This window comes from Ooceraea biroi, chromosome 4 (genome assembly GCF_003672135.1).
Source record: "Ooceraea biroi isolate clonal line C1 chromosome 4, Obir_v5.4, whole genome shotgun sequence".
In the NCBI taxonomy this organism is placed as follows: domain Eukaryota; kingdom Metazoa; phylum Arthropoda; class Insecta; order Hymenoptera; family Formicidae; genus Ooceraea; species Ooceraea biroi.
This window is the reverse complement of record NC_039509.1, coordinates 1217405-1231400: the sequence shown is the minus strand read 5'-3', so window position 1 is coordinate 1231400 and position 13996 is coordinate 1217405. Positions and strand designations below refer to the sequence as shown.

Below are 13996 nucleotides of genomic sequence, written 5' to 3'. Positions count from 1 at the left end.
CGCTTTCGTGCAGCGACTGATCAACAGGAACACACGTGTCGCAAGAGGATTCGCGTGAATTCGTAAAATTTCCTCAAGAAATGAAGGATAAAAAGTACGGAATGATCATAAATGTCAAAGATTTGTTTTGCAGTTAAACATTTCTGTGGAAGGTGAGGACGAGTGAGGAAAGAGCGGGCGTTATGACATCGTTGCTCCAAATGTCAGAATCCCGCACGGAAATCACGTCGCGCGGCGCGGATTGTGAAAACCGCGCGGTAATGCGTCGCGCGACGTATTTCTTGTTCACGCACGAGGCACGCGATGACGCGAGTCTCCGAAATTCCCGTCGAGGCGAGTTCGCCTTTGACCTCCTCGCACAATCGCCGATACGTCAATCATGGCGAAGTGCGAAATCTCGTTCCCGAGACCGAGGACGTTCGTCTATCTCGTGGCACGACGGAAGAAGGCCGACAATCAGACAAATCTCATGACAAACTTGATGACATTGGTAACTCTCTCGCTGATGTAGACGTGATTTCGAAATCGTCACGCGTAATTCGAAATCGCAAAAATCACTTGTTTGACCGAAGGACGGTTCTTCTCAGCAGAAGCGGTCGAGATAATGTCACGGCAATTCCCGCGTGTATTTGTATGTATTTTGCAATGAAATATCAATGTGAAACTCCATCCAAGCCTGCTGTTAGAGATTAGCTGAACAGGCTGCGAGAGTTCGCGACGAGGAGGAAGGTGGTTTAAGGACATCCTGCATGCGTGATAACGTTATCGCGAGCATGAAGCCGTACAAGCGGGTCGGGCTCGAACGCGCGGCCGTACGCGCGTGTGATCGCGCGAGCATGCGAGCGTGCGAGCAACCGCGCGAGCAAGCGAACGAACGAGCGAGCGAACGAATGAACGAGCGTGCGTGCGTGTGTAAGAGAGCGTGTGCTCCACTGACGTCAAAGCTGACCCTGGGCTACGTGCTGAACAGCGGCCGCTTCGCTCCTCGCACGCGCTAACGCCGGTGTAAAATACCGGTCGACTCGTTTTTCGTGGCCTTCGCGAACGTCGTCAAACGCCGTCGGCGAGAATCCCTCGGCAGAAGGAGTCTCCTGCGCGAAGACGCCACTGCGGAAAGACGCAGGGAGAACGATGGAAGTCGTCGCAGGAGTCACGTGCGAAGGCAGCCTCGAGGAATTCCAATTAATCGGCGACTTTGGTCTCCGTTTGAAAAATACGTGCGGATGCGATGACGCGAGAGGAAACTCCGCAATCGTGAGAGAGCGAGGGGGATTTATTTATTTTTAATAAAATATAGTTAATTTTCAACGTCTCCTGCGGCAACAACGATGCAGCGGAAACTTTTGGGCGAGTTCAACTCTTGCAGGACTTTCTCTCTGGACCGAGCTCGTAATCGAATAACTTAGAAAAAGAATCTTCGACAATGAGAAAAGTAATCATGGGAAATAAGAGAAACGGAGAAAGAGATCGGAGAAAAGCGGTACGTGGAAGGAGATCATGTTGGAGAAAACGAACAAGAGAGACTCAAGAGAAAGGGAAGCCATCGTGGCACAAATACGCGCTGCGAGGCAATCGACCCGGAGGATGTTCGTTGCTGAAATCTCCCCGCAGTCGCGAACGATAGAATTGTTAGGATACGAGTCACTCCGAGGTATGAACGGCACGCCAGAACTGTCGTTGATGGAAACGGGGAATTTCCAAGCCAAGAAAGAAGGAAAGAGAGAAAGAGAGCGCGAGGGAGAGCGGAGTACCGGGTTCTCGGAACATCTTGATTGCGCGCCTTTCAGCCGGTGCGGCGTACGAGAGAGCTTCTTCTTTTGCTCGAAATCACGAACAAAGCGCGCGAGGCGAGCGCACGAGACGTGGACAAAGAGCGGCGACGCGTCGGAAATGATTATGCCGCGCACACGCAACGGAACATCCTATAATTAGATGCCACGCACATGTCCGCGCCGAGGCAGCGAGCTGCGAAATCCGCGAAGCGAGATGAGCGCGCAAAGTAGCTTAGAGCTTAGAGCCTGCAGCGGAAGTGTATCATAGACGGGACCAATGATTTTTCACGTTGAAGCATTTTGATGGCTTTTTAAAGATGATCCCAAAGAGAGAGTGCTTAGTTGATTGCGGGTAAAACGCAGGGGCTCCGAAGAGCTTTCAAGCACCGCAAAGTGATGCGGAACAACGAGGAACGCGGGCGCGGATCACGCGATTATTAGACAATTAGTGGTAAAATGAATAACAGAGTGCACGAATGCACTGGTGCCCAGGAGCACTCGAGGACTCATCCCTCTCATCCGCGGCGAGGAGAGCGAAGAGAGCCTTCATCGCTATTCACCGAGGAAACGCATGAATTCCAGGAGCACAGTTCTGAAACTCGTTAAACTCCGAGACTGAAAAAGGGGCAGGTTGGAGCTTTCGAAGTTATCCCATGGGATATTTGGCATATTCCATGGGAGAGACCGCCATTCCGAGGCCCGGTTGGTCCAACTAAACACAACTCCGTATCGCATAATTTCCCATTTTTCCTGCTTTTTCATCTGTTTTTTTCTTTTCGCTGAAGCTGCGAGTTATTGTGCCGTTAAAATCGCCGCGAATTTATAATTGTACGCTATTACGTAAGACGTATATCTCTTACGCCTCGAATATTTTCCAGAGAGTGACGTACACGAGAGAGCCTCGTGACTCGTGACTCGTTTTCCATCACGTACGCGAACTTTCCGCGACGATCGATCCTCGCGAATTTGCTATTCCGCGATTTTTAACGCGCTGGAACACGCGCGCTCGCGTGGAAATCCGCAGCCGTACCCGGCCGTGTCCATGGACGGAGCGCGTAAAACAATCACTTCGAGACGCTCAGCGTTTCTAGCCTTTACGACCGTAAAGCAGCCGTAAAAATATAAGCTCGTTTCCCGTGTTTGCCGGCGCACGAAAGCGCTCGTAAAGTGCCTGGCGTCACGTCCAACGCGGCGCGTTTTGGCAGCCGAGCACAAACATTTGGCGCGACTCGGAGCGGAGAAATGGAGCGCGCTGAAAAATTTCGGTCGACGATATCACGAGCGTGATCGTAAAGCCCCTTTACGTCTTCCTCAACCCTCAGAAGCCGTTAAGACGTAATTCCGCGTGGCACGAGATTGTGTTTCTCCGGTTGAACGCGCGCGACGAATCTTCGTTCATTCGGGCGGCAAGTTTATGTAGTACGTGTACCGTAAGTCGCATGTTTAGAGCGATACATCAGACTGATGTGCACGTAATTGACTTTGCGTTTCGAATTTCGATTACCGCTCCTACGGGGTGCGTTTGTTGCGCTAAGGCAGCTCTGCCGAGTGTGTCAAGCGATATACGCATGTACGACAAAGGTTAATGAAAAAACTTGATCTGTTATCTAACACTATGCAGATTGCAAAGTGGAACGAGCGTCACTCGGAGATTTGTCATGAAAATTTACACAAAAAGCTTGACAAATGTCGGCGTTTGACGCGACTCTCGTTGTTGCGAGTTAATTAATACAGTTTGTCGATTACGAGCCGGTTCGATCGCATCGCTTTGAATTAAAATAAATCAATCGCTAGTCTGACGTTGATTGACAGCGGCGATCGCGTTGCACAATTACTTGTCAATGAGCATGATGATCGAGGAAAATGCTCGATCTATCGCCAGCGCAATTTAGCGTTTCCCGCGCGGAAGTACGTCAGGTTGAATGGATTTTCTTTCATTGGGATTTCCGGTGAGCGAACGAAATCTTGTAGCCGAGAAGGAAGACGAGATTCACCGCCGGCGCTGAATAAGTCGATGAATAATTCGCGCCGACGGCAGCGAGCGAAATGTCAATCAAATTCCGTCAGCGACGGCGGGATTCTCGTCACGGCGTCGTTTCAGTTTCCATTCACAAGGGTTGCAAGCTAGAGAGTAACTGCACCACACGCTCCGGAATGAATCGAGAATATTCGTGGAGGCCGCGTGTATGCGCGCACGTATCCGCGTACACCGGATACAAGAGACTTTATCCTTCGGTTTAATCCTGTTAAGGGGTTAATCCTGAACACGTATCGAATTCTCACGGCAGGCCGGATCGTCGCGTATGTCCGTCGCGTTTAGTCCATTTCCACTGATAGAAACGGATAGTGCGCGTAGCTCGCTTTTGCTGCGCTTTTATTCGCGACGCTGGATGCTGCAATGCCGGAAATCCGGGAATCCGTATTTTGACGGTGAATCGGGGAAGTAAAATGTCACCGGTGCGGCTAAGCCCTCCGGCTGCCAATAGGCGCAATGGCTCGCACTTGTGGCTTTTACGTAGAATCGAGGATGTCACCGTTCGAGCGATCAGCGTGTTTCAGCGTTGATATAACTGGCTATCTACCTGCTGACCGCCGCATGTCACGCCACGTAGATTTAACGAAATTGCTGGCCGAGAATACCTGGCGGATCTTTCTTCCTCGTGTAAATGTTTTCCACGAGTTTCCGCAAGTGTCTGTTCTCAGCAGACGACGCAGATGCTTCGTCAAATAGAGGATACAAGTGTGTACATATTGATTAATTAGTAAGTGGAAAGATATCTTTTCTTGAATTTCAGATAACTTTCTTGAGGCTTGGAATTTTTTGTATATTATCTTTAAATAAGAAATCTTCTCTCTCTGTCTCTTTTTTTCCCTCCCTCTTCTCTCGAATTGGAAGAAATTCCGTCGAAAACGCTGCGGACGCACGTCGCGGTCGCGTCGCGGTGCCACGATTGAACTCGTTCCAAAAACACCTGGCACCACTTTGATAAGAATCAAATTGCCCGATTGACTCATGTCGAAGGTATGTCTATGACCTGTGCGCGATACGCCGTGGCAACTTGAATTTTACGTTTAGTCTGCGTGGCCTTCGCGACATCGTTCGTACTCCTCGATACGTTTATCTTGCGACAAGAATTTCGATTACCGATGAAATTAATTGGCCGACATATTTCTTTTACACATTTTTGAGAGTTTTCTTGTCGCAAGTATTTCATATCGCGGATGTAAGAGTATGTATCACGTTTCACACGCGATTGAATGAACGCCTGGCTATATATCGTGCTTGCGATGAATATACAATTTTCATCTCGTAAAAATCTCGCGATATTCGCCGTACACACACATCATTCCGTTTGGGAAAAACTGTTCGTGTGTTACCAATCTCCCGGAGATATTTCGAATCGCAATCTGCTATCGCTCGCCAACAATCGATTCATTTCGCAGCGTCTCGTTTATCTCGCATTGTTTTCGTCAGTGTGATTGGGTCGACGACGATGCTTTTACGGGCGCGGATTATTTTTAGATCCGCGCCGATGTATTACGGCTGGTTCGCGTTCCCGCCGCGGCGATTTCACCGATTTTCCCAGCAATGTTGAAGAAAGCGATTTGCGAACGGATTCTTTCTTTCTTTCTGTCACGTCTCGCAAATCAAATATGAAACGTTGACGAGAAAAGTTGTCCATTAAATGCCACTGCTAACTTCAAATTCTGAATTCCACGGATGGATGCTGAGACTATTTTCACAAATCGCTTTTTATAGCACGGAAAAGTCATATCTAATTTTAGAAACGCGAGAATATTTGGTACATTTATACAAGGCAAGTCCCATAAAATAGCCGAAGACGTTAAAACGGTCCCGTTTGCATCCACGTCGCGCTCGTGACTTCGTTAAAGATAGGATGCGTATCGAACCAATGTACGCACGTAGTCACGTGCGCCCAGAGATTCTGAAAGGACAAGGGAGGATCGGTAAATACGTGAATCAATAAATTTGCCACGATACCGAGGCGAGTGGTGCATCGTTTGCTTTCGTGCTATAAATGAGTTGTTTGTCAAACGCGAGACCCACGCGCATTCAACACGAAATTAAAGGCGCTGACTCGGATCAACGACCTCGATCGTGAACATCAAAAATAATCGACGAATGAAAATATCGATTAATCATTCTTCTGCTTTCGATTACTTTCATCGGCATCAAAGCGGAAAAATAGAATTTTTGGGATTCACTCCCTATTAATATAAAGAAACATAATCTTCTTCTCTTGTGTAATTAAACACAAAAGGAAACAATATTTTTAGAAATTTCATTTTATGATATCTCATTGCAGATAGTAGTGGAAGTGAGATAATCGCATCGCTTTGTTCATCAGGAACGTAACTTAAGTTGCAATTTTGCTTATCAAAAAATTATTCTCAGCTTCGTTTCGGCGTTTGTTTTACTTTTTATGGTGTGGACATTTGTTCGACGTTTGCATAACATTGCATAACATTTTATAATTGATAGGTGACAAGGAGCGATAGCGAGGTGACCCGATATCGAGTACCTCGCTCGTGTGTATTACGCAACAAATTGGCCACGTGCGATTTTACGGCACGTGCAGACATCTGCAGCTTCCTTTATAATTGGACTCTTATTGATCGGAATCGAGAACCTCCCCACACAAAAATGTATTGCGCGGAGAAGCATTACAGAACGGATATTCTGAGAGAGTATACGCGGGCTGCAACCCCCGTCGTCAACGGGCGGATGCAGTTTATTCTGATTTCTTGCAAATTGACTGCTTTACGATCTGGAAAGAATAAAAATCATAATAATAAAAATGTTTCGAGATAATGTTTGGAATAAATAATATCTAAATAATAATCGCATAAGTAGAGTTCTTCAAGATTTTTACAAGATTCCTACTGTCATTGGACTTTCAAAGAATGTCATGCTTCTCGTCGCGATTCCGCTTTTCGCATTTCCCACGGTGCTTCTCTGGATTCCGGCATCTCATTTTCCAACACGGGGGATGAGAGTTGAACGTTCTGCTGCGGGCGCCGTTTGCACGCGCGACGCGCTTAAGATATTGTAATGCTATTCATGAACGGCAGGATACGTAAAGCCGACAAAGAGTACCGGCGGTACCTCGTGTCCGCCTGCCTTTTTCTCCCTTTTTCTTTTTTTGTTTTTTGCACGTGGACGCGACACGCGATCGTTTGATACGACGTCGCTCATTAATTCCTCGCAGTTGCAATCGCGACACGTACGGAAAAGCGTCGTGTCCCGTGGAGTCCCGAATCGCGAATAATGAATCGTGTATCTTGTGACGAACGATGCCTCGCCAGTGTTTAGACAATCGCGTTTTAAATGCAGTCGCGAATTATTCCGCAACGTCACTGTTCCGGTATCGCGCGATAATGAGTACGCGCGTCTCGATCGAGCGACAATTGCATCGATCGCGCATCATGTGCCAAATCGAGGCGCAAAGGGGAAATTGTAGATTTCTGGAGCTACCAATGGGGCAGGGGAGGATCAGTTCGGTTTGGAAGAGCTCGATGACAAATTAGTCGCGAGAGGCAAGAGCATTTGAGACGATTGACAGGTGTTGTGCTGAGCTGCGGAATCGGGTTCACACGTATCGCCGTTTGTGGCCGTCTCGTATGTGCGATATGTGTGACGCGCCGATAGTGCAGCGAAAATAGAATTACAACAGCGGACCGCACGCGTGTCATTCACTCACTCGTGTTTTTACGCATTATCGTGACGGCTTTCGACACCCTTCGATGATGGCTTGCGCATTGCGCGATAACGTTATCCATCTGCTTCAATTATAGAAGCACGTACGCGCGCAAGAAAGTGCGCACGGCTATGCACGAGATATCGATTTACATGCGAGCCAGGGGAAGATTAATGTTACGAATAACGCCTGGTCGTGAATATTAAGTTATTACGGAATTCAGCTACTTTCAGTTAAGTAATGGGCGGAGTCGTTTCGTTATCGTTTACGTCACGCATGAATATGCATGGCGCATGCATATGTATGCCAGTCTTCGTGGCACAAATGCATAAAAAGAGCGTGAAGTCATTTACAAAAGATGGCCTTGAATCGGAAGACACGGCAAAAAAGTCGCATATTATTCGCGTCGTGCGCCCTTTGTAACGCTCGCAAACGCTCGCAGCGCTCGGCCGTTTTTTAGCGTATCGCGCAAATGTCATCTTCTCCGTAAACAACGAAATTTATTTAATCGCCGGTCTGTGCGTAAAGTCTCGATAAATACCGCCTGCAGACGAAATGGAAACCTCGTTTGCGGAACTCGCTGGCTCGCTCTCATGCGCACGAGTTCTGTTTCTTTCGCTCGATCACTGCGAATTTAATTATTCAGCCGTAATAAATACGTAACGATCCGAATTACATTTTGGACTCTCGCCAAACGGATTGGCGAGTGAACTTATTTTTTCATCGTGCGCCTTAAATGTACACGAGATCTGCGATCTCCCGTCGCAAGATTTTTTTTCTTCCATGTTTTAAAACATTTGTCTGCAATATTTTGCGATGTCTCACGTATCGGTGCGCGAGGGAAGGATCGCGCTGCTTCTCAGCGAACGACCACCTTTCTTCCGCCTCACGTGCGCCTCCCTTTCCCCGATCATTCTCCAGTCGGTCGCCGGGGATGTTAGGAATTAAAATGCGACGACACAACGGGGTTGATTGGGCGAGATGAGAGATAGTCCGCGCGCAGATACCGCGCGGATTCCGTCGCGATCGGCACCCCTCCCGCGTGCACGTAGCGTCGCTTTTGGCCGCCTTTAGCGAGGGGGATGCGATGTCCTAGATTCGGCCGTGCCTGCTCCAACAGTCGTTCAACCCTCGGCCTAGATTCAACGGCACCCCGTGCTGACGTCACTCACTATTCCACACGCAGGTGCTCTCCCTCGCGTCTCCGTATTGGTCGCCGATATTACGTGTACACACGGACACAGGACCACACGTGCAACCCCCTTACCTCCCTCGGTGCATTCACATAGACGCGCACTCCGGGGTTCGTCATCCTCCGTGCAGTCTCTTAGAACTCGAGACACCTCGGCGAGTGATGCGCGAACCAGGGCGCATTGTCCTCATCAGGTTGCATTATGCAACTTCTCTCTCGACTCAACGTTCCTTTTTCTTCCACTACCCTTCCTCCCTTGCACGCGTATCTTTCGCTCCTTCGTCAAGTCGGCGGTTTTTTGTTACCATCGTCAGATTCGTCTTCCGGCTTTGTATGTACATTCATACGCTTCGTGCTGTGACAAGCATGATTGCGTCATTTACAGACCGGTTGCGGCGAAGGTCTACGTTAATTGAATCAAACTCTCCTATTATTGGCTCGAACCCTCCTATTATTGGCGTTAAATTATGCGATAGATTTGTTTTATTTGTAAAGTAATGATAAAAGTGTAATTACACAATTCTGGATTGGATTCCATCGATCAAGATTGACCGCCGTCCAGCTTCGATATGTTTTTCGCATCAGTATCGCCTTGTCCGAATTGTAGCAAATAAAAAAAATTTTTCTCGAAAATTATAATTATAATAAATAATTATAATCAAAATTTTGCATTTTGATTGATAAACTCCTGTCGATGTATGCCAACTCGACTCTATTAACCGCGAGAATGCTACAAAGAAGCTTGTCTTAGCATTTTTCCGCATGATTGTCGACGCGGTGATTTTCGATTTAGTACTGGTATTACGTATAAACGTTCTTATCATCCGCGAAACGTAGATAATTTTATATAATCAACGATGATGTAGCTATGTCTTTTATACGTCAAACGGCACGGGCAACTCGCGATTACAAGTGGCATGACGTGGAAAATGATTGATGACCAAGATGCAAGCAATAGATTCCTCTCTCGAGAAGAGCGTATTTTCCGCAATGAAATGCGAAGTATTCCCGGTCGATTTACGAGCTGGTTAGAGATGTCATGAGATCATACCTTTGGAAACGGAATATCATTATTACAGCGGACTTTTTAGCTGTCCGTGAAATGACGCCTTATTTTATCAAGGTGATAAATACGGAATAACAATTACCGCTCACTCGTAAAATTGCGATGCTATTTTATTATTTTTACCCAGCAGCTTAATTACACAATAAGCGACATCGCCACCTGAACCGCGCTTTGTGCGATTGCAGCGCGTAGTTAATTATTGCTATTGTTGGCTTATTAACAGTGCATCGACGTTTCATTAGCTGCTCCTGCCTGTATTTCGTGGAAATTGAGTTATCTCTACGAATTAGAGAGATTTTACGCAACGTATAACGCACGCGCGATTTTATCATCGTTTGGCTGATAAAGTGCCTTCTAATGGCCGCAGCTCGTAAACGATCTTAATCCAATCATGTCAGTTAAAAGAATCAATTGAGTTGTGAACATTTTTATTGCAAACTCGGAAAGTATCTCTCGCGCTATCCAGTCTGATTAATGTATTTTTCTTTCAGCTGACGGGTTTCCTTCAGCAACCTGTTCCGTACAGCAGTATGTCCGAGGTTCGCAAGTACGTCGTCGCTAGATGGGATCCTGCGTACAAGAATTGCCTCAGTATCGTTCTACCGGACGGCTCACTCCTTCTGCAAGCCAGCAATGCCTATACGAGGGACCAGTGGTATCACTCGATATTATGGAAGGTACGTTAAACAAGTCATTATCATTACGCTGTATATAAACGTTACCTAACGTTAAGCAACGTTAGCTGCGCGCATTCTAATCGCTTGGTGTGGTTCGTGTCACACCATTAATCACATTTAATTAATTCCAGTAACAGGATTACCGAAGAGGTGAGATTTATGAGACAAATCGTACTTATATGAATACAAGGCGTCATACGAATCACTAAAGTCCATTTTAGCTCCGGCGCTTTGCATCATCGCGCCTCACGCTCTGACGTTTTCCGCGCTGATAAACTCAACGAAAAACGATAAAGCTCGCTCGCATCTCTCATTTTTTATTATATATTTATGATATTTCAAGCGCGCGTTTGGATAGCACGCTGTGTTTGCGCGCGTTTGGAGAAACGTTTTCCGAGATTGCGGGGTAGCCGACGTGATTCGCGCGAACGCTGCCAAATAACGTCAATGCCAAATATTTTTTTTAATATCGGCCATTCGTCAGAGCTGACGTGGAGATCGGCAGCGAGCGCGAGCAAACACAGCATGCTATTTACGCCCGACAATACGGGGCTGAAGCAGGAGGAAGTGATAACGGACGCTCGAGAGAGACGAACATTCTCGGTCGTTCTCGGCCGGATCAAATCTCCGGATACGTCGGTATTTTATGGCGGCCGCGCCGCGAGCGGTATAATATCCGGCCTGGAAATTAATCGGCAGCCTCTCTGCCGGCGGCTGCAGCGGCTAAATCGCGCCGCGTCGTCGCCGTAACGATTGATTGAATTTTATTGTTCGGGGCATTTATAACGCCGATGAAAACATCGTGCATTGACGGCCGGGTGTCGATGACTTCTGCGAGGTCGACCTCGTCAAAGAAGAATGAGATCCCCTGCTCGTACCATCAAGCCTTCGGGCTCTTAATGATAAGCTCGCGAATGAGACGCAAGTCGAACAAAAAATCGCCCTTGTCGTCATCCAGAGCTGATTCGTTTGTCCGCAGAAGAGCATCTTCAAGTACCAACATCTGGTGTCCATGAGCACGCGGGAGGAGGTGATCCTGCGCGAGCTGCGCACCATGGTGGACTTCGCCCTGTGGACGCCGCTGCAAGATGAAAGGGTGGCGGGTGCTCCTCTAGAGGCGGTCGCTAAATTGCTGGACGAGCCCAGCGCGGAAGTGGACGGAGCGGATGCGAAGACCGAGGAGGTGGTGGTGTGCGATCGCAGGAGCTGGGCCGAGGCGGTGCTGTCCGTGGTGGCTCCACTCCTGGAGAAAGCGGCGCCGCCGGCCGCGCTCGCCCGGGCCCTCGCTCGTCTGACGCAGCAGCATCCGCGATCGCAGCTGGTCCCCATGCTCAGCCCGGCGATCACGAGGTGCCTCAAGCACACCGTTGACTTTGGCAAGTCGCCGGACATGAGGAAGCTGCTGCAGGTGGGCGTCCGACGCGTCCGATGCACGTGTCTGCCATTTACGTTTCCGCTTTTGGTTCTTAATTATAAACGAACTCGGGATAGACGTGAAAATACGATGGCGCATACATCGCCATCGTATTTTCGTACGCGGTGTTTATAGTTATTCGATGAGTGAAGCGAATCTCTTGAACCGGTCTAATATTAGTTGATGCAGATCTTTGACGTAACTGGTCTTTAAATGACGTTGCATCGTGTTTCACTGTTTCAGGTCTTCGTGGCTGCACTGTACGAGAACAATGACGGCGAGCAGGCGATCAGGGACTACATCTCGTCGGTTCACGGGCCCGGCAGCGATTGTCCGCATCCGCGGGTACTCCCGAATCTGGTGTCCATCTGCGTCGCGGCCATATTCCACAGGTAAGTTCGGTCCAGAGAATTGACTCGATGAACTCGCGGACTACTTAGGCATGAAACTTTCAGCGACGCTGCGTTCTGATCTTTGCAGGTTCGAGGTATCGAGTCACGCGTCCAACGAGGACAAGTCGTCGTCGCTGCCGCCATTGCAGTGCTACTTGCTCGTCTTGGATATCGCGTGAGTGTTGCGCTCACTGACGAAACGTCAGAGCTGATTATCAAGTTTATTTCGCATTAATTTCATTATCATAATTTATTCGTTATTCTAAATTTAACTCACGCGTTAAGAATGAAATGAATGAATAAAAATAAATAAATAAATAAGTTCCCACTATATAGCTCACGAGAGATTCTGGGGATAGGTAAGGAACTTGATTCGCGATCTTACACAGGAGAGACAATGTTGTAGTCAGCACTGTACTCCGATTGTCAGATTTATTTCTCTGGCCGGTGAAAATCAGGTACTCATTTTTTTGGCTGAGTGAGTCTAAGGAGTCTGAATTTTTGACAGAAAGAGTACAGATAATTCAATATGTCCCTGTCCCAGGTTGACTAGGTTGCTAGACTAGTGCTTTACCCTTACCGGGCCATCTTTTTTATCTAATGAATAAGTTGAGTGAATTTTCCGTTTTCAGATCGGAATACGCCGACTGGCGTCCAGGTCTCGGAGCGCTCCTGCAGCCGGTCCCGTTCCCCGAGAAGGCTCTGATTCTGAAAGAGGTGCAGGAATCCGTGTTGCTATGCGTGATGCAACGATTGGCGAAAGATCCAAGGTGCATAGTGCACCGCGTGCTGTTGCCCGTCAGAGAACCGCGTTCAGGTTGGATCCACATCGTCGCGCCGTCCAGCCCAGCTTGCCCTGATCGCGGGGAACTCTTCGGCGAGATGGTGAGATTCCATTTACTCCTTTTTGCCGAAATCGCGTCAGTTCTCACATATCTTTTATTAATCCTATGTAATATTTAATCGCGCGGGGCGAGAGAGGCAGGCAGAGACCAAAGTGCTTCAAGATATAAATATTTTAATTCTCTTATTTAAAATCTTTTTCCTCCCTTGACGTCATAAATCTTTAATGAGACTGCAAGACGCGAAAAACCCAGTGTATAAATATAAATAAACGCGACATTCATGCGTTTTGAAGATTTGAAGTTTTTACGAGTCGTCTCGCGTTTTACTTTTTGCGTCACGCATACTGCAAGTGGTATTTACGTGTATTTAGTAAGGCAAATGAAGAAGAAAAGCCACCACGCCAGCGAATTTATCTGCATGTGAAAAGATCAGCGATGCATTCAGCGCCCGCAATCTTGCGAGCCAGACGCCTGGAATCGCGCCCTTCTGGTCGCTGAATGATAATTCCGGCATAAGATTTGTTGTGCGGGGACAATCGCGAACCAGGCGAGCGCGGAACGACGATCATTCTCGCGCGGTTCGATCGGTTGGTCCATCTGAATATTCATGAGTCGCTCTTTCCAGGCGACACGCGCGCGGCTTCAATGAACTCATATTGACAGCATCCATTCCAATCACGAATATAATCGCGGGACTGAATCATCACAACCACGCGGAATTAATGAGGTCTGTTGGGGTGATTGCGGGAAAGTGAATGGAGCCGGAAGCGTTCCCGTTCGTCGCGATGATCTCCCTGTCGAATAAATTCTGCACTCAATCACAGCTGGACAATAACTATTCGCCGAGTCAAACGAGTAATTTTAATAAACGCCCGATCCCATCGGGCAGTTTTAATCGAGCAGATCGCGCATTGTCTC

General features: G+C 47.9%; 1 protein-coding gene across 1 annotated transcript in view; it reads left to right on the top strand.

The window, feature by feature from the left end:
- Positions 1-13996, top strand: part of LOC105283642 (C-Maf-inducing protein) — a 32691-nt gene that overhangs the window by 14090 nt on the left and 4605 nt on the right. Inside the window, exons 2-6 of the mRNA XM_020033046.2 lie at positions 10242-10427; positions 11407-11835; positions 12085-12233; positions 12322-12408; positions 12866-13118. Of these exons, the coding sequence (XP_019888605.1) occupies positions 10242-10427; positions 11407-11835; positions 12085-12233; positions 12322-12408; positions 12866-13118 (1104 nt within the window). The remainder of the gene's footprint in view (positions 1-10241; positions 10428-11406; positions 11836-12084; positions 12234-12321; positions 12409-12865; positions 13119-13996) is intronic.